The sequence below is a fragment of the Amblyomma mixtum genome, chromosome 3 (assembly GCF_055824585.1).
Source record: "Amblyomma mixtum isolate Tamu chromosome 3, ASM5582458v1, whole genome shotgun sequence".
Classification (NCBI taxonomy): domain Eukaryota; kingdom Metazoa; phylum Arthropoda; class Arachnida; order Ixodida; family Ixodidae; genus Amblyomma; species Amblyomma mixtum.
This window is the reverse complement of record NC_143014.1, coordinates 136,805,691-136,826,613: the sequence shown is the minus strand read 5'-3', so window position 1 is coordinate 136,826,613 and position 20,923 is coordinate 136,805,691. Positions and strand designations below refer to the sequence as shown.

Here is a 20,923-nt window from a genome sequence, read left to right as displayed (position 1 = left end):
ACCATTTCCACCAGGAGACGTTCTGATGTTCGAAGCACTGCCAGAACCTCCGCTTACAGCAGGCACAGTTGCAGCATCTACGCAGAAGTGCGCAGCTCTCCGGCTAGTTTACACAGCTGTTCAACAAGGCAACGTGCATAAACTCAAAGGGGACAACTTCGACGCTTACCGCAGGCGAGCTACAGAGTTGAGCACCCATCGCGGCTGCATCATATTTGGGTCCCGAGTTGTGATGCCGAGAGAACTACGCGCACAAGCTATGTCTCTCATCCACGCCGGACATCGGGGCATCGTTGCAATGAAAAAGTGTGCCAGAAGCTACATGTGGTGGCCTGGCATTGACAACGACATCGAAACAGTGGTGCGAGAATGCAAGCCTTGCCAGAGCAGCCAGAGCGCCCCGCCGAAAGCTCCTGTCCCAGAATGGGAAAAGCCAGACACACCGTGGCACACACTGCACATTGATTTTGCAGGACCAATTGAGGGCTGCACTTTCCTTGTGGTCGTAGATGCCTACACAAAGTGGCTTGAGATAAGGCAAATGGGACAGACGACTTCGGCAGCAGTCATTGACAACCTCCGATCACTATTTGCAACGTTCGGCCTGCCGCGCAAGGTAGTGTCGGACAACGGAACACCGTTTGTGTCTGCGGAGATCCTCAAGTTTTATCGTGACAACGGGATCTCATCAGTTACATCGGCCCCCTACCACCCAGCGACAAACGGACAAGCCGAGCGCTACGTAGCCGAGCTAAAACGCGCCCTTGAAAGAGATCAGACAGGCTCGCTGCAGCGCCGCCTTGCGCGCTTTCTCTTCAAGCAGCACACGACGGTTCAGAGCACAACAGGCGAGACCCCCTCGAAAATGATGTTCGAGCGTGAAATGCGAACCCAGCTCACAGCCATCCTCCCCGAGCCAAAGGCAGAGACGTTCCGGGAAGAAAAAGCAATTCCGCGCTGCGGCACGCTTAATGAGGGGCAGCGCGTCCTCGCCCGACAGTTTCTGAAAAAGCCACGCTGGGAGGAAGCTACAATTGTCAGACGCATAGGCCTGCGCTCTTGGCTCGTCAACATACATGGCACAGTAGCACGCCGACATCTCAACCAGCTGCGTAGATTTACGACGCCGTCTGAGAGCTGTCCGCCAGCGGAGAGAACACGTGCACCATTTTCCCACATAGCCTGGCACCTCTTCCCGGAAGAAGAGACTTCGCCCAGGACAGACCTAGGAGACACAGCGAACAACAGCCAGCCTACAAGTGTTTCTCCCCCGAGCGCACAAAGCCAGCGCGCCTCCACGCGTGAGCGCCGACCCCCTGCACGATACCAGGCAACTTTCTAAGGGGGAAGGAAGTGTTGTGTCCCCTTATTGCTTTTGTGTGTGTGCGCCCCCGCGTCCTCCTCCTAACGACAGTTCGCATCCTCCTCCTAACGACCACTCAATCCTCCTCCTAACGACCACTCGCATCCTCCTCCTAACGACCGCTTGCCCCTCGTCGCACGCTGTCGCCGGATGCCCCCCCACGGTGCGCCCCCGCACCCTCCTCCGGTTCTGGGAAGCCACTCCCTGCCGTGGACGCTTCTCCACTCCCTCCTTTCTTCGGGCGGCCAGTTCGGCTCCTGCCTCGGTCGACGCTGGTCGCACCCTCATCGGCTTTAAATAAACGAAGTCTTAAGGTACCGTGTGCGTCTTTCGCTGCATTCAACACAGCGACCGGACACGACAGAAACAAAGAAAATGCCTCCGTCATTTAAAACAGCACACGTGGTTTTAGTGCCCAAGAGTGAAGACCAGGCTAAACTGCTGTCCGTTGCGGCTTATCGGCCGATAAGCCTGGCCAACGTCGACTATAAAGTGTTTATGAAGATTCTTGCCAATAGACTGCAAAAGGTTATAAAGGACCTTGTAGGGCCGCACCAAACGTGCGGTATTAAAGGTCGCACCATAGGAACGAATGTGCACATTGCTAGAACTGTTCTTGAATGTTGCGATGCGTTCGTGGGACGAGTTGCCATGATGCAGCTTGACCTGGCGAAAGCCTTCGATCGCGTGTCACACGAAATTCTTTTCGCCGTTCTAGAATATGCCAACGTCGGCTCTGTAATATTACAAGGTGTACAGATGGCGTACGAAAACTGTGTTACGCGTATCATAGTGAACAAACAGCTTACTGAACCTGTGCCTGTCTGTTCCTCGGTCAGGCAGGGCTGCCCGCTCTCGCCCCTGCTCTTTGCGATCTATCTTGAGCCTTTTCTGTTATCGCTGTTACACAATGATGGGATCTGCGGATTCACTCTTCAGTCGGTGCAAGTAAAAGTGCTTGCTTACGCTGATGATATCGCTGTCTTTTGCGCGGACCAAGAAAGCGTTAAAGAAGTTGTGAAAGTTGCGGGGGCCTATTGCAAAAAAGACCGGGTGCGAAGTTAACTGGGATAAGTGCATTGGGTTTTGGCACGGTGATTGGGAGAGCACACCACCAGTGTTTGCCAACATGCAATGGACGACCTCCCCTGCGAAGTATTTGGGGGTACCCTTAGAGCACTATAAGAACAGTACAGAGTTGTGGGGTGAGGTAACGCAGAGTGCAAGGAAAAAAGCGGATGGATGGAAAGGACGTGACCTGTCTGTTTTCGCGCGTGCAAGTGTGTGCAATGTATTTTTGATAGCCAGAATTTTGTATTTTTTGCAGTTTTTGCTCATCACCAGAGCAAACGTGCAGAAGCTGCATAGAGTGTTTGTTGTTTTTATTTGGAGCTCGAATTGGGAGCGAACTAGTCGAGCTAATTTGTTCCTACCGGTCAAAAGAGGTGGCCTTGGACTTTCCAACTTGTTTCTGAAACAAGTTGTCTCAAGATTTTTGTTTCTACGTGATCAAACCGATCCTTTGTTGCGCACAATGTTGCAGGTGCGCTTAGGAAATGTGTTACCGGAATTTGTTGTGTCCAGTTTCCCAGCCACGAATCGTGCTGTAACTGGTTTTTTACGTGAAGTTGTGGCTGCCTTTCACATTTTGAGCTCTCATTTTTCGACAGAGTATCTGACTTCTGTGCCCAGGAAAAAATTGTACAAGGATTTGCTAGATATCTTTATACCTGTACCCTTATACCGATCCTTTTACTGCGGAGGCCCAGGCAAAGATGTGCTAAATCGAGTTAAGAAGATGCCGGTAAGACCGAACGTCAAATCCTTTTTCTTTAAACTACACACTGGTACCCTTCCGGTGAAAACATGGCTAAACGATAAGGGCATTTTCGTACCATGGAACGTCGACTGCACATTGTGCAAAAAACCCGAGACCATCGAACATGTCTTTATCGACTGCTGGGACCCGGTTTTCCACTGGGATATCTTGCAAAGAACATTAAAAAAAGAGCTACCTGTTACTCCATATGGCATCCGGTTCCTACCTATAGAAAATGACGAAGTGCCATACGATATGTTTATGCTACTGGGCCTCCACAGCATCTGGAAAACTAGGATGGCGGCTAGGCACGCAGACGCAAATGTGCGACCTGTCAGGGAAAACTTCATAGAAAGTGTAGTCTCTCTGAGAGATGTTCTCCGCAGTCAACCTCAACCACCGGACTGGGAGGCAGTTATGGACAAATTGATCGAAATGAAAATGTTTTAATCCGTCGCCGTAGCCAAAGTCTGGCTAGCGACTTTTTACGCCTGCGCATGTATTGTTTTCCGGCAATAAAGAAAAAAATCCGGCGTGGTCTAGTGGCTAGGATACCTGGCTTTCACCCAGGAGGCCCGGGTTCGATTCCCGCCGTCGGAAAATTTGGTCTCATGGTGTAATGGTTAGGACTCTGGACTCTGAATCCAGCGATCCGAGTTCGAATCTCGGTGAGACCTGCTCATCCTTTTCATTTTTTTTCCCCAGTTTTAATGCCAACCGCGCTTCTTGTGCGTCCTCCTGCTGCTGTTCACCGTGTTCCGGCGTGGTCTAGGGATTCTGCTTCCGGCCGCGCTAGCGAACGGACGCGTTATCATGAGCTCCGTCGGAGCGGTGTTAGCGGCCCAGCAGGGCCGCGGTAACAGGTTTTTTGCTGAAGAAAGCCAGGATTATCAAGTTGTTCTACCGCCACTGCCAACAGGTGCGTCTGTTATGAATACTGTTTTTCTTCACGGGGATTTGAAATCCAGGCCTTACCGGGTGGAAGACTTTCGGGACATGTTAGTTCATCTCGGAGTGCTCCCTGAAGTGATAGCTCTGGGGGCTTTCCAGATGAACCACGTTTGGGCCGTCACTTTTAAAAGTGCCGAAGCTGCTAAGAAGATGGTGCAAACCGGCGAAGTAAAGGTGAAAGAGAAACGGTGCCTTGTTGTCGACCCTGAAAACCAAGAAGTACGTGTCAAGCTTTACTGGGTGCTACAGAACGTAGCGGAAGAAGTGCGCTCTGCGCTGTCACCGTACGGAAAAGTGACTGATGTCTACAAGGAACGCTGGCGAGTACAAGGAATTGCAGACAAAGGCTCGTCTACGCGCACGGTTGGCCTGAAGCTCAAGCCTGGTGTGACGATAGAAGATCTGCCCCATCAGCTGCGAGTCGCTGGAATCATGGCTCTTCTCGTCGTTCCTGGACGGCCCCCGCTGTGCTTGAGGTGCCATGCTACGGGTCATATTAGGCGTGACTGCCGAGTGCCACGTTGTACCAAGTGTCGGCGATATGGCCATGATGAAAGCACATGCGTGCGTACCTACGCAAACGTGGCAGGCCGGAAAGTAAACGAGGAACTGTCGACAGAGCATCTAATGGATGAGGCAGACGCGGCAGAAACTACGCCTGAGGCAGATACCTCGCTAACTCTTGGCGAAGGTAGGGCTGCACAGGCGCACGAAGTGGATGCAGCTTCAAATGAGAAAGTGACTACCAACGCTTCGACCGATACCAAAGAGGCTCTACTGACGAGTGACCCAATGAACAGAGGCAATGCACCGTGTGAAGAGGACGAGGGAGTGCCTGAACTAACAGACGTGACCATGACTAATGCCAGCAGTCTTGCGTCAAAACGACTGCATGAAGACAACAAAGACGGGCACAAGACCAGCTAGACTGCAACGGATGAGCCGCCGGTAAAGACCACGCCCACTCGAAGGCCAACCCTGAAACCAGCGCCGAAAATACCGCTCGAGCTACGGCCCGAGCGGAAACCGCCGGCACCACCGGCGACGTGACGTGGCGTTTTTTTTTTCCAGCCGGACAGTGGCAACACCGGAACCGACCAGAAAGACAGTGCGTCGAGGCCACAACGGCGAACTCGAAGTGTCAACCAAAATGGCTCGAGCGGGTGGAATATGCTCTAAAAATGTGAGTGTTTGGCTGTCTCGTGATAATCAAAGTGCTACCATGCGATTCGTATGTGGAAATTAAAACGGCAAAGAAATGGCAGTAACTCTCCAAACCCCTCTGTATGTAGGCACGCTTAACGTGCGAGGCTTGTCGGCGCGCAGAAAACAGTATCAGCTGAGTCGGCTTTTTATGGAAAATGATTTGGATGTAATTGCCATACAGGAAACAAAGGTTGAAAGCGAGGAAGGAACGAACCGCATGGTTGAACCGTTCAGGACGTATTATAATGTGTGTGTTTCCCATGCAATTGGCACAGCCGGTGGTTGTGCTCTGTTTCTGAAGCATACCAGAGAAATAACTGTTGATAGTGTGTACGCGTGCCCTTCTGGAAGGCTCATTGTATGTGACATAACGCTGCATGCCCAGAAGTTTCGTATAGTTGACATATACGCTCCAAATGCAGCAAACGAGCGCAGAGTGTTTTTTGAAAGTGTTGAATGCTATCTGAACTGTGACAGGGTGATTATAATGATGGGAGACTTCAACTGCATATGCAGAGTTGAAGATAGAATGACAGGTTTACCGATACGAGACGCGAGCGTATCCGTGCTGAATTCGCTAACGGAAGACTACCTATTACAAGATGTAGGGTGTTTTCTGTCAAATGGTACAGTGCCTCGCTTTACGCACTACCAGCGAAACAGTCATGCTAGGCTAGATCGAATATATGTTTCGGCCGGTCTGACATCTCACTGCACAAAATATGACGTCAAAAACGTTTCTTTTAGTGACCATAGCTTGGTTACGTGTGCGCTAGGACCAAGGAAACCAGCCAAGTTCAGCTGGGAGCTGTGGAAATGCAACGCTAAGATCCTCGATGATGAACAGTATGTGAAGGAAATAAAAGAAAGAATTGGAGATCTACTAGCGAGTGAACCGCAGTGTTATGTTCAAGCATGGGAAGATTTGAAGCAAAATGCAAAAATAGCAGTCATTGAAAGAGCCAGTGAGCTGCGGAGAATACGGAAAAAAGAAGAAACTGCACTGCAAAGTCAGCTTGACTTTTATTTAAGTGTAGAAGCCATTGATCCGGGTAGGTTTGCGAAAGAAATAAAAGAAGTTAAAAGCAAACTAGAAATAATTGATACAGACAGATACAAAGGAGCTGTAGTACGCGCACGGGCGGAAAGGCTATATATGGGTGAAACACCGACTAAACGTGCCCTTTCAGGCGAAAAAAGCTACGCGTCGCGCAATGAAATAAAAGCGATAAGATACAGAGATGAAGTTGTGCAAGACCAAGAACTGATTCGCCGCGCTTTTGTCGACTACTATCAAGAACTGCTTGGCCACGAACCACAGATACTAGAAGGGTTTGAAAGAGATTTCCTTAGGCTCATGCCAAAGCTTGAAGAAAAGGAAAAAACAAATCTTGAAGTGCCCATTAGCGTTTCAGAAATAGAGTGTGCGATTGATGAATTAAGTGCAGGGAAGTCGCCAGGGCCTGATGGCTTTGGCTCAGAATTTTACAAAGCCTTTAAAACGGAGATAGCAGTAGTTCTTTATAACGTTTTCAAAGAAGCATACAGAGTTAAGAAATTACCGCCTTCTTTTAGGCAAAGCCACATTGTGTTGATCCCCAAAACAGATGACTAGGCTACGTTGTTGTCAGTGCGATCATATCGACCAATAAGCCTAACGAACACGGACTATAAGGTCTTTGCAAAAATTTTAGGCAGACGGCTTCAAAGTGTTATAGCTGAGCTTGTGGGACCGCACCAGACTTGTGGTATTAAAGGAAGATCCATTCTAACGAACATACACGTAGCTAGAACCGTCCTAGAGTGCTGCGATGCCTTATGCGGGAAGGTAGCGATGTTGCAACTAGATCTGGAGAAGGCCTTCGATAGAGTTGCGCATAATGTCCTTTTCAGCATTTTAGAACACATTAACGTCGGTACAGTCCTGCTGGAAGGTGTAGAAATGTGTTACGCAGATATTTTTAGCAGTATTATAATTAATAAAACATTAACAGTCAGTTTTCAGATCAAGACCTCTGTCAGGCAAGGATGTCCTTTATCTCCATTGCTGTTCGCGCTCTACCTGGAGCCTTTCTGTTTGAAAATCATATCGTCCAGTGCAATAAAAGGTTTTCAGTTGAGCACAAGTGAAGTTAAACTGCTCTCGTACGCTGACCACATTGCGGTTTTCTGTTCTGACCAAGCAAGTATCAGTAAGGCTGTCAGCGTTGCGACTAATTTTTGCAAAGTGACAGGCAGCGTTATCAATTGGGACAAATCCTTAGGCTTTTGGCATGGAGAGTGGGACACTCCTCCTGCTCCTCCTGCAGTCTTCGAAAACATGCAGTGGACATTGGTTCCAACAAAATATCTAGGAATTCCTTTAAACCACTACAAAGACACAAATGACTATTGGAGAAATGAAGCAGAACTAATAAAGGAAAAATCTACGAAGTTTGGAGGGCGAAACCTTTCTATATTCGCAAGGTCTACTGTGTGCAATATCTTTCTGGTAGCGAAGATCTGGTACGTCCTCCAGGCATTGTGTGCGACGAGAGCAAGCATTCAAAGGCTGCATAGAGTGCTTGCAGTGTATATATGGGGATCAACATGGGAGCGTACGAGCCGTACAAATTTATTTCGCTCAGTGAAGAGTGGCGGACTGGGCTTGGCACACTTGTTTTTAAAACAGGTAGTTTCTAGATTTCTCTTTGTGCGAGACCAAAGGAACGGTTTCCTTCGTACTGTGATCCAAACGCGACTTTGTAACATGATGCCAGGGTTCATAGTGTCTTCTGCCCAAGTCAGTGGACCGAGTGCGCGAGGCTTCCTACGAGAAGTGGTCTGGTCTTTCCAGTTCCTCGCCGCGCGTTTTTCATTAGAGTATCTGAGCACCGTGGCTCGAAAGCAATTGTATAAAGCTGTTGTTGATGTATCTATGCCAGAACCACTGTATCGCACCTTTTGCTCAGCAGGGCCTGGCAAAGACGTACTGAAAAGAGTGAAGCGGATGCCAGTGCGGCCTACTGCGAAAACTTTTTTCTTTCATTTGCACACCGGAACTCTTCCCGTTAAACCGTGGCTGGAGCAGAAGGGTATCTTTGTGCCATGGACGATAGACTGCTTACCGTGCAGGACACCTTGATTGTGAAGATGCAACATTCTTATGGGACATATTGCAGCGCACTTTGAGAAAAGATTTGCCGGTAACGCCATATGGCATCCGCTTCCTCCCGACGTCGAACCACGAAGGGGTGCCGTACGATATGATTATGGTACTATGTCTTCATAGCATATGGAAAACAAGAATGACAGTGCACCACGCAGACGTAAATCCCCAACCTACCAGAGAATACTTCAAGGAAAGTGTTGTATTTCTTCGTGAGGCTTTCAAAGTGCGGGCTGAACCACCAGAGTGGTTGCCTGTGTTTGATGACCTTGTAAATATGAAACGGTTTTAAATGCCCACGCTCGCCGAAAGCTGGCAAGCGTTTTCAACTTGTGAATATTGTCTGTACTTGTGAAAAAGGAAATAAAGAAAAAAAACCGGCGTGGTCTAGTGGCTAGGATACCTGGCTTTCACCCAGGAGGCCCGGGTTCGATTCCCGGCGTCGGAAAATTTGGTCTCATGGTGTAATGGTTAGCACTCTGGACTCTGAATCCAGCGATCCGAGTTCAAATCTCGGTGAGACCTGCTCATCCTTTTCATTTTTTTTCCCAGTTAATGCCAACCACGCTTCTTGTGCGTCCTCTTGCTGCTGTTCACCGTGTTCCGGCGTGGTCTAGTGGCTAGGATACCTGGCTTTCACCGAGGATGCCCGGGTTCGATTCCCGGCGTCGGAAAATTTGGTCTCATGGTGTAATGATTAGCACTCTGGAATCTGAATCTAGCGATCCGAGTTCAAATCTCGGTGAGACCTGCTCATCCTTTTCATTTTTTGCCAGTTTTAATGCCAACCGGGCTTCTTGTGCGTCCTCTTGCTGCTGTTCACCGTGTTCCGGCGTGGTCTAGTGGCTAGGATACCTGGCTTTCACCCAGTAGGCCCGGGTTCGATTCCCGGCGTCGGAAAATTTGGTCTCATGGTGTAATGGTTAGCACTCTGGAATCTGAATCTAGGGATCCGAGTTCAAATCTCGGTGAGACCTGCTCATCCTTTTCATTTTTTTGCCAGTTTTAATGCCAACCGGGCTTCTTGTGCGTCCTCTTGCTGCTGTTCACCGTGTGCCGGCGTGGTCTAGTGGCTAGGATCATTCTACTTCCGGCTACCGTTTGGTGCGGACGCAGGATCATGAGCTCCGGCGGAGCGGCGATAGCGGCCTTGGCTGGCCGCGGAAACAGGATCACCGATAGCGATGACGGCGATTATCAGCTTATACTGCCCCAACTGCCAACAGGAAACATCGTTCTGAACACCGTGTTTTTGCATGGCGACGTGCGAGCGCGGCCCTACAGGGTGGAAGATTTAAGAGACGCCCTCCTGCCGACTGGTTTGCTGCCGGACGTGGTGGCTCTGGGAGCCTACCAGGTCAATCACGTGTGGGCAGTCACCCGGGCGGAGGCTACGAAGCGGCTTCTGGCCTTTAAGGAACTAAACGTGAAGAAGCGTCGCTGCGTCATCATCGACCCACAGGATCAGCAGGTGAGGCTTAGGCTTCACTGGCTGTTGCACGGTGTGGCTGACGACGACGTGCGGACCGCGTTAGCGGCGTTTGGGACCGTCATGGACGTTAATAGGGAGCGGTGGCGTGTGCAAGGTGTGAGCGACAAGGGTTCCATGACGAGGACCGTAGTTCTGAAGCTAAAGAGGGGCATGACAGTTGAAGACTTGCCGCATCAAATACGGGTTGGAGGAGAGTTGGCCTTAGTCGTCGCACCCGGCCGTCCGATGCAGTGCTTGCGTTGTCGCGGCACCGGCCACGTCAGGAGAGAGTGCAAGGTGCCGCGCTGCTCGAGCTGCAGGCGTTTCGGACACGAGGACTCCCAGTGTATCCGTACGTATGCCTCGGCAATGGGACCGAGTGCAAGGGAAGAAACCGAGCACTTAATGGACGCGACCGAAGCAGAGGACGCGGCGAAGGGAACGGGTGAGCCGGTGCCTAGTGCAGTGGCAGAACTATCAGCCCTCGCTGGTGGACCGCAGGACACAAGCGCAGACCGTCCCAGTCAGCCGGTGGCTAGTCCACCACCGGTGCAGCAGGACCTTGATAAAAGCGGCGCGAGTCGTCAAGCGCAACCGCCTCTATCATCTAAGGGACAGGATGCACCAGTCAATGGCGCTTCCGTTACAACGGGTACCGGTACGGCAACGAAACGCCCCCACGAAGTCTCCGGGGACCACGACGACAAGGTGCTCGCAGGCAGCGTTGACGAGCCGCCAGTGAAAGCGGCGCAAGGACGGCGGGCTACCTTCAAGCCGCGACCAAACGTCAACGTGGACAGGAAGCCTGCCGACAAGCCTCCCCCGTCGAAAAGCGACAGCAGCCAACCGGACGGCCCCGGAGGCGTCTAGCGGTTTGCTAGATGCTAAAGGTAAGCACCATGCTCCGGGCCTCCCTCCTACTACAAACCTAAATGGCTCCTGAACCGTCTCTATGTGTAGCTACTTTAAATGTCAGAGGGTTAGCACAAAAACGAAAACAAAGTCAATTGTATCGGCTGGTAACAGAGAAGGACATTGACATTCTAGCTGTTCAGGAGACAAAAGTCGAGGGAGAGGGGGAGACTGCGAGCATGGTGCTGCGTTTCACAGCGAGGTACTACGCCGTCGTTAGCCACGCTGTTGGGTTGTCAGCAGGATGTGTACTGTTTGTGAAAAAGTTGCCCGGTCTTCCTGTTCAAAGCATCATGTCATGCCCGTCTGGGAGATTAATAGTGTGTGACTTCCTTCTGTGTGAAGCGGAATATCGGGTGATTTGTGTGTATGTGCCTAATACAGTGGAGGAAAGACATAATTTCTTTGCCTATGTCCGACAGTACGTGATGCCTGAAAAACGCCTCATTATTTTGGGTGACTTTAACTGCGTGCTTAGGTCTGCAGACAAAACCAGTTGCACAGCTTTCCGAGACAGGAGTACAGATTTATTAGCAGAGGTCATTGCCGAAGCGGAATTAACAGATGTAGCTGAATGCCTGCAGAGCGCACGCGCTGTAAAGTACACTCATTTCCAGGGTGCTAGCCACGCACGCCTGGATCGGATCTACGTCTCTCTGGATGTGATCCCGAGGTGCCGTAGTTACGACGTTGTACCGATGTGTTTTACTGATCACTGCCTGGTTAAATGCGCTATAGGAACAAAGAAACAAATGAAACACTTTGTATGGGACATGTGGAAAATGAATTCTAAGCTACTTGGCGACGAACAATTCGTAGCAAAAGCATTAGAAGAAATTAACAGACTAAAACCAAACAGTAGCCTGAATCTCGGTCAGCAGTGGGAACTATGCAAGCAGCAGATTAAAGTCACAGCAATTGACAGGGCCAGTGCGATTCGCTTCCACGAAAAAATGAAGGAAACCGAGCTGCGAACAACATTGCAGAAACTGATAGCAGAGGAGTGCAAAACGCCCGGTATTTTCATAGATGATGTCAGGAATCTAAAGCAGAAACTGCAGTTGATTGAGGAAGAACGTTATCGGGGTGCGCTGGTGCGTGCGAGAACAAATTCACTGAAAGCAGGCGAGGTGCCTACGAAGCGGGCTTTGGAATTTGAAAAGACAAACGCCCGACGAAATCACATAGCAGAGATAGAGCGGAATGGTGTCGTTGTGAATGACAACGAGGGCATTGGGCGAGAGTTCTCTGAGTATTATCAGGCGCTATTTGCGTTCCATCCTGCCGACCTGGACGGGTTTAAAAAGACGTTTCTTGCCCACATGCCGAGATTGGACGATCAGATAAGAGAATTTTTGGAGCGACCAATAACTGAAGGTGAAGTGTGCCTTGCCATTGAAAACTTAAACAACGGAAAGTCGCCTGGGCCCGATGGCTTGTTTGCCTCCTTTTATAAGTTTTTCAAAGAAAAGCTGTCTGCAGTGCTCACGGAAGTGTTCAATGAGGCGTACCGAATGAAAGCTCTACCACAGTCCTATAGTACATCACACACTGTTCTTATCCCTAAGACTGATGATGAGGAAAAACTTAGACTTGTGACTTATTACAGACCAATCTCTTTAACCAACGTAGACTACAAAATTTTAATGAAAGTTTTAGCGAGCAGACTCCAAACAGTGATTAAAGACCTAGTAGGCTGCCACCAGACATGTGGAATCAGGGGCAGGTCTATAGTCAGTAACATACATAAGATACGGTGCGTGCTTGAGTGCTGTGACATCATGAAAGCTTGTGTCGCTGTGCTGCAGCTCGACCTAGAGAAGGCCTTTGACTGCGTCCCACATGTTATTTTGTTCGCTATTCTTGATCATATTAATGTCGGCGCAATTATCAAAGAGGGAGTGGTCATGGCGTACAGAAATTGCACCACGCAGCTAATCATAAACAAGTCATTGGGGGCCCCCATTGCGGTGAAGCGTTCGGTGCGCCAGGGCTGCCCCCTCAGCCCACTTTTATTTTGTCTGTACATTGAAACGCTATGCTTGGTTATCATTCAGAATGATTCAATTCGTGGGTTTCATCTGCAAGCGTCTGAAGTAAAGCTCTTAGCATATGCCGACGATGTCGCCGTATGCTGCATCGACCAAGGAAGTATTACAGCAACGGTTGAAGTAGTGAAGTGTTTCCGGGATCTCACGGGCAGTTTAATTAACTGGGGTAAATGCCTGGGATTCTGGCATGGAGAATGGCCGACGACCCCAGACACATTCGCTGGCGTGACGTGGGTGAACACCCCAGCGAAGTACCTGGGTGTCCCATTGGAATTCTACAAAAACAATGACGACCTCTGGCTAAGCCAGCTCCAGGAAACGCGAGAAAAAGCAGACAGGTGGAAGGGGGTTCCTCTATCGTTCTTTGCCAGGGCCACGGTGTGTAACTTTTTTTTGTAAGTAAGCTATGGTATCTGATGCAGGTACTGCACTGCTCGCGGCTGAATGTGCAAAGGCTGCACAGAGTGTTCGCAACCTTTATATGGGCATCGCAATGGGATAGGTGTAGCCGAACGAATTTGTTCAGAAGGGTGAAGGATGGTGGTCTCAGTCTGTCGCATCTCTTTGTGCGACAACTTGTAAATAGGTTTGTTTTTTCGTGACACAAGCGATCCTTTTTTGCGCACAGTGTGCCAAGTTAGATTAAGATGTGCGCCGCCTAGTTTTATTGTTGGCAGAAATGAGATGCCCGGACCCATTTCAGGATTTTTCAGAGGTGGTGACTAGTATACGGTTTTTGTCGACGCGTTTTTCAAATGGTTATCTTTTTTCAGTGAAAAGAACAACACTGTACAAAGATGTATGTGACAACATTTTTCCAGAACCATTGTACAGAGCCTTGCATAGTGTACAGCCCGGTCAGAATGTTTTAAAAAGGGTAAAGAGAATGCAGGTGACACCTGGCATGAAATCCTTTTTCTTCAAGCTACATACGGAAACACTGCCAGTAAAGAAATTTCTAGAGCAACGGGGTTTTTTCTTACCGTGGGGAGCTGACTGTCTGATATGCAAACAGCCCGAAACTATAGACCATGTTTTTCTGCATTGCTGGGAAGGTGTGTACTTTTGGGATGTTCTACAGAGAACGGTCAAAAAATTACCGACGATTACGTTACTTCCTAATGCGAAATTTGAGCGCAGCAAATAAGCTGTTTCACCTTTTCGATAGATTGAGGCAAAGAAATCGAGCAACACATGTATGCGCTATCACAGAATTTTTTTTTTTTTTCACACGTATTCGCAATTTCGGCTCGGGCGGTGCACATATACAGATCCGCCGCCACCGATCTGGCTCTCTGATTGCCACCGCACAGGGGTTGCATTGGAGGAGGAGCGAAGAAAGGAATTAAGTTCGAGCCGGCGCTTTGACAACCGGAGACTCGCAGAAAGAGGGGTGAGGGGGGCGGCGTGTACACCCAGCGGCAAACGATGGGGGCAGAAGCGCGCGCAGCAAGCGGACAACACGATAAAGGGAGGAGGGAGGAGATAGCAGCGACTGACTGATGCCGCTGACGCCGATAGCGCTGGGGGGATGAAAGGGGGACGGAGCTGGTTACGAGGCCGACGACGACGCGAAACCCAGGAACGGACGCCAAAGAGCTGCGCTCTAAAAGGATTTCCCATTGGACCCTCACGGCATTAGATACCTAGCAGTAAATAATGAAGACGGGATTCCATTTGACCTCATAACGCTGGCTGGACTCCACTCTGTATGGCGTTCTCGCATGGCCGGTTTCCATTGCGATCCGGATGCGAGGCCCGCACGGATGTATTTTCGCGAGAGTATATCCAGATTTGTTGAAGTTCAGAAATCGCTTCAGTGTGTACCACAGTGGTTGCCGAGAGTAGAAGCCTTGACAGCGCTGAAGGAATTTTAATGCGACAATGTCAGTGCAAAGCTGACTGCTACTGCATTTTTTGTTTCTTTCTGTTTTTGTTTTAGTGTATCGTCCTGTTTTACTGCTCACTGTCGGAGACCGGCAATAAAGAAAAAAAAAAGCTAGGATACCTGGCTTTCACCCAGGAGGCCCGGGTTCGATTCCCGGCGTCGGAAAATTTGGTCTCATGGTGTAATGGTTAGCACTCTGGGCTCTGAATCCAGCGATCCGAGTTCAAATCTCGGTGGGACCTGCTTTTCATTTTTTTTGCCAGTTTTAATGCCAACCGCGCTTCTTGTGCGTCCTCTTGCTGCTGTTCACCGCGTTCCGGCGTGGTCTAGTGGCTAGGATACCTGGCTCTCACCCAGGAGGCCCGGGTTCGATTCCCGGCGTCGGAAAATTTGGTCTCATGGTGTAATGGTTAGCACTCTGGACTCTGAATCCAGCGATCCGAGTTAAAATCTCGGTGTGACCTGCTCTTCCTTTTCTTTTTTTTTTGTCAGTTTTAATGCCAACCGCGCTTTTTGTGCGTCCTCTTGCTGCTGTTCACCGCGTTCCGGCGTGGTCTAGTGGCTAGGATACCTGGCTCTCACCCAGGAGGCCCGGGTTCGATTCCCGGCGTCGGAAAATTTGGTCTCATGGTGTAATGGTTAGCACTCTGGACTCTGAATCCAGCGATCCGAGTTCAAATCTCGGTGAGACCTGCTCATCCTTTTCTTTTTTTTGTCAGTTTTAATGCCAACCGCGCTTTTTGTGCGTCCTCTTGCTGCTGTTCACCGCGTTCCGGCGTGGTCTAGTGGCTAGGATACCTGGCTCTCACCCAGGAGGCCCGGGTTCGATTCCCGGCGTCGGAAAATTTGGTCTCATGGTGTAATGGTTAGCACTCTGGACTCTGAATCCAGCGATCCGAGTTCAAATCTCGGTGAGACCTGCTCATCCTTTTCTTTTTTTGTCAGTTTTAATGCCAACCGCGCTTCTTGTGCGTCCTCTTGCTGCTGTTCACCGCGTTCCGGCGTGGTCTAGTGGCTAGGATACCTGGCTCTCACCCAGGAGGCCCGGGTTCGATTCCCGGCGTCGGAAAATTTGGTCTCATGGTGTAATGGTTAGCACTCTGGACTCTGAATCCAGCGATCCGAGTTCAAATCTCGGTGAGACCTGCTCATCCTTTTCTTTTTTTTGTCAGTTTTAATGCCAACCGCGCTTCTTGTGCGTCCTCTTGCTGCTGTTCACCGCGTTCCGGCGTGGTCTAGTGGCTAGGATACCTGGCTCTCACCCAGGAGGCCCGGGTTCGATTCCCGGCGTCGGAAAATTTGGTCTCATGGTGTAATGGTTAGCACTCTGGACTCTGAATCCAGCGATCCGAGTTCAAATCTCGGTGAGACCTGCTCATCCTTTTCTTTTTTTTGTCAGTTTTAATGCCAACCGCGCTTCTTGTGCGTCCTCTTGCTGCTGTTCACCGCGTTCCGGCGTGGTCTAGTGGCTAGGATACCTGGCTCTCACCCAGGAGGCCCGGGTTCGATTCCCGGCGTCGGAAAATTTGGTCTCATGGTGTAATGGTTAGCACTCTGGACTCTGAATCCAGCGATCCGAGTTCAAATCTCGGTGAGACCTGCTCATCCTTTTCTTTTTTTTGTCAGTTTTAATGCCAACCGCGCTTCTTGTGCGTCCTCTTGCTGCTGTTCACCGCGTTCCGGCGTGGTCTAGTGGCTAGGATACCTGGCTCTCACCCAGGAGGCCCGGGTTCGATTCCCGGCGTCGGAAATTTTGGTCTCATGGTGTAATGGTTAGCACTCTGGACTCTGAATCCAGCGATCCGAGTTCAAATCTCGGTGAGACCTGCTCTTCCTTTTCTTTTTTTTGTCAGTTTTAATGCCAACCGCGCTTTTTGTGCGTCCTCTTGTTGCTATTCACCGCGTTCCGGCGTGGCGGCCGTGTCCGGCCGCGGTAACAGGTTTTCTTCAGCATCGGATGATGAGTATCGTGTTGTTTTGCCTAGTCTGCCTTCAGGGCGTTTGGTTTTGAATACAGGTTTTATGCATGCGGACGTGAGAGCACGGCCCTACCGAGTAGAAGACTTCAGGGATACGCTGGTGAATTTGAATCTGCTCCCCGATGTTACGGCCTTGGGGGCGTATCGAATGAATCACGTGTGGGCAGTTACCTTCAAGTGTGACGCAGGTGTGCAGAGATTGCTCGCCAACAACGACGTGCAAGTGAAGAACCATCGCTGCGTTCTCATCGACCCGTCTCACCAGGACCTACGGTTGAAACTGCACTGGCTGCTGTCCATCGTCCCCGACGACGACGTGCGGGCGGCTTTTCTAGTCTACGGAAAAGCGACAGATATGGTCAAGGAGCACTGGAGGTTCGATGGTTTGTCGGACAAGAGCTTGACGACCGGGACCGTGACTTTGAAGCTCAAGGCTGGTGTGAAGCCGGAAGATATACCACATCAGCTCAGGATTGCTGGTGAGCTGGCCCTTGTCGTGGTGCCGGGCAGGGCACCCCTCTGCTTGCGATGCCAAAGCACCGGCCACATACGTCGTGACTGCGAGGTACCGCGCTTTGTACTATGTCGTCGCTTTGGCCACGACGAGACCGAGTGCGTGCGTACCTACGCCAGCGTCGCAGGGCCCGCGAGGAGTGACGATAACTCGGAGGTCCTAATGGATGAAGCTGATGCTGAAGCAGCAGCCAAGGCGGGGTCAGAAGACAAAGCTACGGCTGGAAATGAGCCGGCTGAGCAAGCCTCAGGCGACTCAGTACGCCAAGGCCCCCCGAACCTCGAAGAAAATGGCACACCTGCGAGAACAGAAGACCCATCGACGGCGAGGTTGGTCCAGGACGAGAAGATAAACGCGACATCGGTGGGAAACGCCAGCGAGGGGGAGCAGAACGTGGACACATCAAACGAGGGCACCGCCGCCGCAGCGACTAAACGCTAACACGAAGTAGTCGAGGAAGATGACACATCTTCTGGCCCGCCTGTCAAGGTTTCGCATTGCGTCAAGTTTGCAATTTCCTCCACAATTAAATAATTGCTACCGGCAGGTTCCCTTGCTAATAGTATCCAGAATTTCCGCATTGCAAAATCATTTAGAATTTTTCTTGTGTTCAATTCTCTAATCTTTATGCCCATTGTTTTTTTATTCATTTCTTCCCATAATTCCTTTTTATCCATAATTCCATCTTTAATTCCTCAGAATACGTACCCAAATTTAAATCATTAGCTTGGCACCAAAGGGTAATCCATTAGCTTGGCACCAATTTGCCTTCTTTGGGCTCTCCTCACTGAGCCCTGGCCAATCCCCCGTCGTGGGTATGTGCCATGCCACCAAGGCAACAATAACAACGGAGAGCCACCGTCAAAAGCAGCTCCCGTGCGTCGGTCGGCGTTGCGACCTCGGCCGAACATCCCTCCAGACCGTAGGACGACGACGAGGGCGACGACGCCGCCGACGACGCCGCCGGCGGCCTCGTAGTTGTAAGTTTTGTGACTGGACGAGCGCTTGTTCTGGCGCTGAGGATGCTTCTTGTCAACGGTAAGCACCATTCTCTTGGTCTCCTTCCATTCTACAATGGCGCTGCCAGAGAGAGCTTTGCGATTTGCCACAATCAATGTCCGAGGGCTTGGTGCGAGGAGGAGGCAACGGCAGTTATATAGGTTGACAACGGAAAAAGATTTAGATATTATTGCCGTACAAGATATGAAAATTGGAGGGGATGTTGAGACCGAGAGTATGGTGCTGCCTTTCATGTCACATTACTACGCGTTTGTGAGCCATGCGGTTGGGAGATCCGCAGGCTGTGTTCTTTTTGTGCGCCAACATTTGGGGCTGGAAGTACAGGCCGTACAGTCAGACATTGCAGGACGTATGGTTCTTTGCGATTTTAGTTTTGATTCAGTGCTGTTGCGGGTAATATGCTTGTATGCTCCTAATGTACTCGAGGAAAGACGACAGATGTTTCAGGGACTCAGAAATTATTGCATTGTCGATCGGAAACTAGCTCCCATGGGAGACTTTAATTGTGTATTAGCGGCGCGTGATAAAGCGAACGATACACCGTATAGAGATGCCAGCACGGCAGAACTGAGAGAATTAATCGATGAATTTGGGCTCGAAGACGTAGCGGAATGCTTAGAAGACGACCACTGCGTCCGCTTTACGCATTTCCAAGGTGCCAGTCACGCCTGGCTTGATAGAAAGTGCGTTTCGGCCGAGTTGACAGCGCTTTTCCGAGAGTACCATGTGCAGTCTGTGTCATTCAGCGACCACTGTCTTGTCTGGTTTTATATTAGGAATAAGATAGAAAATAAAAACAAAGTCACATGGGAGTTATGGAAGTTCAACGCGAAGATTTTGGATGACGACGTTTTCAATGAACAAGTGTCAAGTATGCTCGGAGAAATTAAGAATGATACAGCCACAGTAGTTTGCGAACAATGGGAGACTTTCAAGCAAAAAACTAAAATGAAAGCGTTGGAACGAGCTAGCGCTATAAAGTATGAGAATAATAAATACGAGACGAACTTACGAAAGAGCCTGGAGATGCTAATAAATCAAGAAATTCAGCTCCCGGCAGGTTCAAGGCTGACATCTGTTCGCTCACACAAAAGCTAGAACAGTTTGATATCGACCGATACCGTGGTGCGCTCGTTCGAGCCAGAGCCGATAAAGAGATAACCGGTGAGGCACCAACTAAAAGAGCACTGGCAAGGGAAATAAAATGGGCCCGCAAGAATGTGATTTCCGAAGTTGAGCAAGACTGTATTATTTTGAATGAACAGAACGGCATCGAAAACGCTTTCACACTATTTTACAAAGGTCTATTTGCGTGTAGAGCGGTAGGCTTAGAAAGCTTCAGGACAGATTTCCTGGCTTTAATGCCTAGGATTAATGACAACTCAAAAGACGTGTTAGAGCGCCCAATTACTGTCGCTGAAATAGAGTTGGCTATCGATGACTTAAAACGAGGGAGGTCACCAGGACCAGATGGATTAGGCGCTGAATTCTACAAGACTTTCAAGTATGAATTAGCCCCCATAATAGCCCACCTTTTAGAAGACGCATATGACCGAGACCGCCTACCGCCTTCTTTTCTGGCCACGCATACAGTTCTCATCCCAAAAACAGAGGATCGAATCGCTTTAAGGCAAGTAAAGGCCTATCGTCCAATCAGCTTAACGAATGTTGACTACAAGATCTATATGAAGGTACTGGCTAAAAGACCTCAAACGGTAATGAAAGAGGTTGTTGGACCGCACCAGACATGCGGTATAAGGGATCGGTCAATATTCACTAACATTCACACGGCGAGGTGCGTGCTAGAGTGCTGCGATGCACTAAACATGAGCGTCGCAATGCTCCAGCTTTATTTGGAGAAAGCGTTCGATCGTGTACCACATGAAATCTAGTTTACACTTTTGCAACACGTCAACGTGGGAGCAGTTATCACAGAGGGTGTCGCAATAGCTTACAGGGGATGCACAACGAGCCTAGTAATGAACAAATCGGTAAGAGCACCCATCGAGGTGCAACGATCCGTGCGACAGGGTTGCCCCCTCTCACCATTACTTTTTGCCTTACATATCGAACCCTTCTGCCTTAGTATAATACACACCAGCTACGTAAAAGGCTTTAAATTACAGCGAACAGAAGTGAAACTGTTGGCATACGCGGATGATGTGGCGGTTTTCTGCATTCACCATGAGAGCATCTTGAAAACGGTGGAAATTGTTAAGCGTTTCTGTGATGCCAGCGGCAGCGCAGTGAACTGGGGTAAGTGCCTTGGATTCTGGCACGGTTCTTTGGAGACGAAACCAGGCACTTTCGCCAACATGCAATGGGCTAATACTCCCGCTAGGTACCTAGGCGCTCCTTTAGAGTTTTACCGCGACAGTGAGCCCTACTGGCGGAGGCAAGTTGCAGAAGTGCGTGAAAGTACAGAGAAGGTTAAAGGAGGGGACTTGTCTATGTTTGCGCGCAGTACTGTGTGCAATGTGTTTTTGTCACTAAACTGTGGTATGTGCTAAGCGTTTTCCACTGCTCACGCGCCAATGTACAAAAGTTGCACCGTGTTTTGGCCATCTTTGTGTGGGGGTCGGTATGGGAGAGAACAAGCCG

General features: G+C 49.9%; 3 protein-coding genes and 22 non-coding genes across 25 annotated transcripts; all 25 read left to right on the top strand.

The window, feature by feature from the left end:
• The first annotated feature begins 2,492 nt into the window (after positions 1-2,492).
• Positions 2,493-3,632, top strand: LOC149352084 (uncharacterized). Its single transcript, XM_089577114.1, has one exon. It carries the CDS (start codon positions 2,493-2,495, stop codon positions 3,630-3,632), a length of 1,140 nt encoding a protein of 379 aa, XP_089433240.1.
• Positions 3,633-3,710: 78 nt separating this feature from the next.
• Positions 3,711-3,782, top strand: TRNAE-UUC (transfer RNA glutamic acid (anticodon UUC)). Its single transcript has one exon. It is a non-coding gene; the product is annotated as a tRNA-Glu (tRNA).
• A 5-nt stretch (positions 3,783-3,787) lies between these two features.
• On the top strand, positions 3,788-3,859 carry TRNAQ-CUG (transfer RNA glutamine (anticodon CUG)). Its single transcript has one exon. It is a non-coding gene; the product is annotated as a tRNA-Gln (tRNA).
• Positions 3,860-3,995: 136 nt separating this feature from the next.
• LOC149352081 (uncharacterized) lies at positions 3,996-5,060 on the top strand. The gene has a single exon (XM_089584485.1). The coding sequence runs from the start codon at positions 3,996-3,998 to the stop codon at positions 5,058-5,060; it is 1,065 nt and encodes a 354-aa protein (XP_089440611.1).
• Positions 5,061-8,863: 3,803 nt separating this feature from the next.
• TRNAE-UUC (transfer RNA glutamic acid (anticodon UUC)) lies at positions 8,864-8,935 on the top strand. The gene has a single exon. It is a non-coding gene; the product is annotated as a tRNA-Glu (tRNA).
• Positions 8,936-8,940: 5 nt separating this feature from the next.
• Positions 8,941-9,012, top strand: TRNAQ-CUG (transfer RNA glutamine (anticodon CUG)). Its single transcript has one exon. It is a non-coding gene; the product is annotated as a tRNA-Gln (tRNA).
• Positions 9,013-9,089: 77 nt separating this feature from the next.
• Positions 9,090-9,161, top strand: TRNAE-UUC (transfer RNA glutamic acid (anticodon UUC)). Its single transcript has one exon. It is a non-coding gene; the product is annotated as a tRNA-Glu (tRNA).
• A 154-nt stretch (positions 9,162-9,315) lies between these two features.
• Positions 9,316-9,387, top strand: TRNAE-UUC (transfer RNA glutamic acid (anticodon UUC)). Its single transcript has one exon. It is a non-coding gene; the product is annotated as a tRNA-Glu (tRNA).
• Positions 9,388-9,392: 5 nt separating this feature from the next.
• TRNAQ-CUG (transfer RNA glutamine (anticodon CUG)) lies at positions 9,393-9,464 on the top strand. Its single transcript has one exon. It is a non-coding gene; the product is annotated as a tRNA-Gln (tRNA).
• Positions 9,465-9,607: 143 nt separating this feature from the next.
• LOC149352075 (uncharacterized) lies at positions 9,608-10,828 on the top strand. The gene has a single exon (XM_089584457.1). It carries the CDS (start codon positions 9,608-9,610, stop codon positions 10,826-10,828), a length of 1,221 nt encoding a protein of 406 aa, XP_089440583.1.
• A 4,151-nt stretch (positions 10,829-14,979) lies between these two features.
• On the top strand, positions 14,980-15,051 carry TRNAQ-CUG (transfer RNA glutamine (anticodon CUG)). Its single transcript has one exon. It is a non-coding gene; the product is annotated as a tRNA-Gln (tRNA).
• Positions 15,052-15,124: 73 nt separating this feature from the next.
• Positions 15,125-15,196, top strand: TRNAE-CUC (transfer RNA glutamic acid (anticodon CUC)). Its single transcript has one exon. It is a non-coding gene; the product is annotated as a tRNA-Glu (tRNA).
• A 5-nt stretch (positions 15,197-15,201) lies between these two features.
• TRNAQ-CUG (transfer RNA glutamine (anticodon CUG)) lies at positions 15,202-15,273 on the top strand. The gene has a single exon. It is a non-coding gene; the product is annotated as a tRNA-Gln (tRNA).
• An 80-nt stretch (positions 15,274-15,353) lies between these two features.
• Positions 15,354-15,425, top strand: TRNAE-CUC (transfer RNA glutamic acid (anticodon CUC)). Its single transcript has one exon. It is a non-coding gene; the product is annotated as a tRNA-Glu (tRNA).
• A 5-nt stretch (positions 15,426-15,430) lies between these two features.
• TRNAQ-CUG (transfer RNA glutamine (anticodon CUG)) lies at positions 15,431-15,502 on the top strand. The gene has a single exon. It is a non-coding gene; the product is annotated as a tRNA-Gln (tRNA).
• Positions 15,503-15,580: 78 nt separating this feature from the next.
• On the top strand, positions 15,581-15,652 carry TRNAE-CUC (transfer RNA glutamic acid (anticodon CUC)). The gene has a single exon. It is a non-coding gene; the product is annotated as a tRNA-Glu (tRNA).
• A 5-nt stretch (positions 15,653-15,657) lies between these two features.
• TRNAQ-CUG (transfer RNA glutamine (anticodon CUG)) lies at positions 15,658-15,729 on the top strand. The gene has a single exon. It is a non-coding gene; the product is annotated as a tRNA-Gln (tRNA).
• A 77-nt stretch (positions 15,730-15,806) lies between these two features.
• TRNAE-CUC (transfer RNA glutamic acid (anticodon CUC)) lies at positions 15,807-15,878 on the top strand. The gene has a single exon. It is a non-coding gene; the product is annotated as a tRNA-Glu (tRNA).
• Positions 15,879-15,883: 5 nt separating this feature from the next.
• Positions 15,884-15,955, top strand: TRNAQ-CUG (transfer RNA glutamine (anticodon CUG)). The gene has a single exon. It is a non-coding gene; the product is annotated as a tRNA-Gln (tRNA).
• A 78-nt stretch (positions 15,956-16,033) lies between these two features.
• TRNAE-CUC (transfer RNA glutamic acid (anticodon CUC)) lies at positions 16,034-16,105 on the top strand. The gene has a single exon. It is a non-coding gene; the product is annotated as a tRNA-Glu (tRNA).
• Positions 16,106-16,110: 5 nt separating this feature from the next.
• On the top strand, positions 16,111-16,182 carry TRNAQ-CUG (transfer RNA glutamine (anticodon CUG)). Its single transcript has one exon. It is a non-coding gene; the product is annotated as a tRNA-Gln (tRNA).
• A 78-nt stretch (positions 16,183-16,260) lies between these two features.
• Positions 16,261-16,332, top strand: TRNAE-CUC (transfer RNA glutamic acid (anticodon CUC)). The gene has a single exon. It is a non-coding gene; the product is annotated as a tRNA-Glu (tRNA).
• Positions 16,333-16,337: 5 nt separating this feature from the next.
• On the top strand, positions 16,338-16,409 carry TRNAQ-CUG (transfer RNA glutamine (anticodon CUG)). Its single transcript has one exon. It is a non-coding gene; the product is annotated as a tRNA-Gln (tRNA).
• Positions 16,410-16,487: 78 nt separating this feature from the next.
• On the top strand, positions 16,488-16,559 carry TRNAE-CUC (transfer RNA glutamic acid (anticodon CUC)). Its single transcript has one exon. It is a non-coding gene; the product is annotated as a tRNA-Glu (tRNA).
• A 5-nt stretch (positions 16,560-16,564) lies between these two features.
• On the top strand, positions 16,565-16,636 carry TRNAQ-CUG (transfer RNA glutamine (anticodon CUG)). Its single transcript has one exon. It is a non-coding gene; the product is annotated as a tRNA-Gln (tRNA).
• The last annotated feature ends 4,287 nt before the right edge of the window (positions 16,637-20,923 follow it).

Excerpts from the sequence above, each read along its gene's own strand:
- LOC149352075 (XM_089584457.1), top strand. The coding sequence starts at position 9,608 with ATGAGCTCCGGCGGAGCGGCGATAGCGGCCTTGGCTGGCCGCGGAAAC.
- LOC149352084 (XM_089577114.1), top strand. The coding sequence starts at position 2,493 with ATGCAATGGACGACCTCCCCTGCGAAGTATTTGGGGGTACCCTTAGAG.
- LOC149352081 (XM_089584485.1), top strand. The coding sequence starts at position 3,996 with ATGAGCTCCGTCGGAGCGGTGTTAGCGGCCCAGCAGGGCCGCGGTAAC.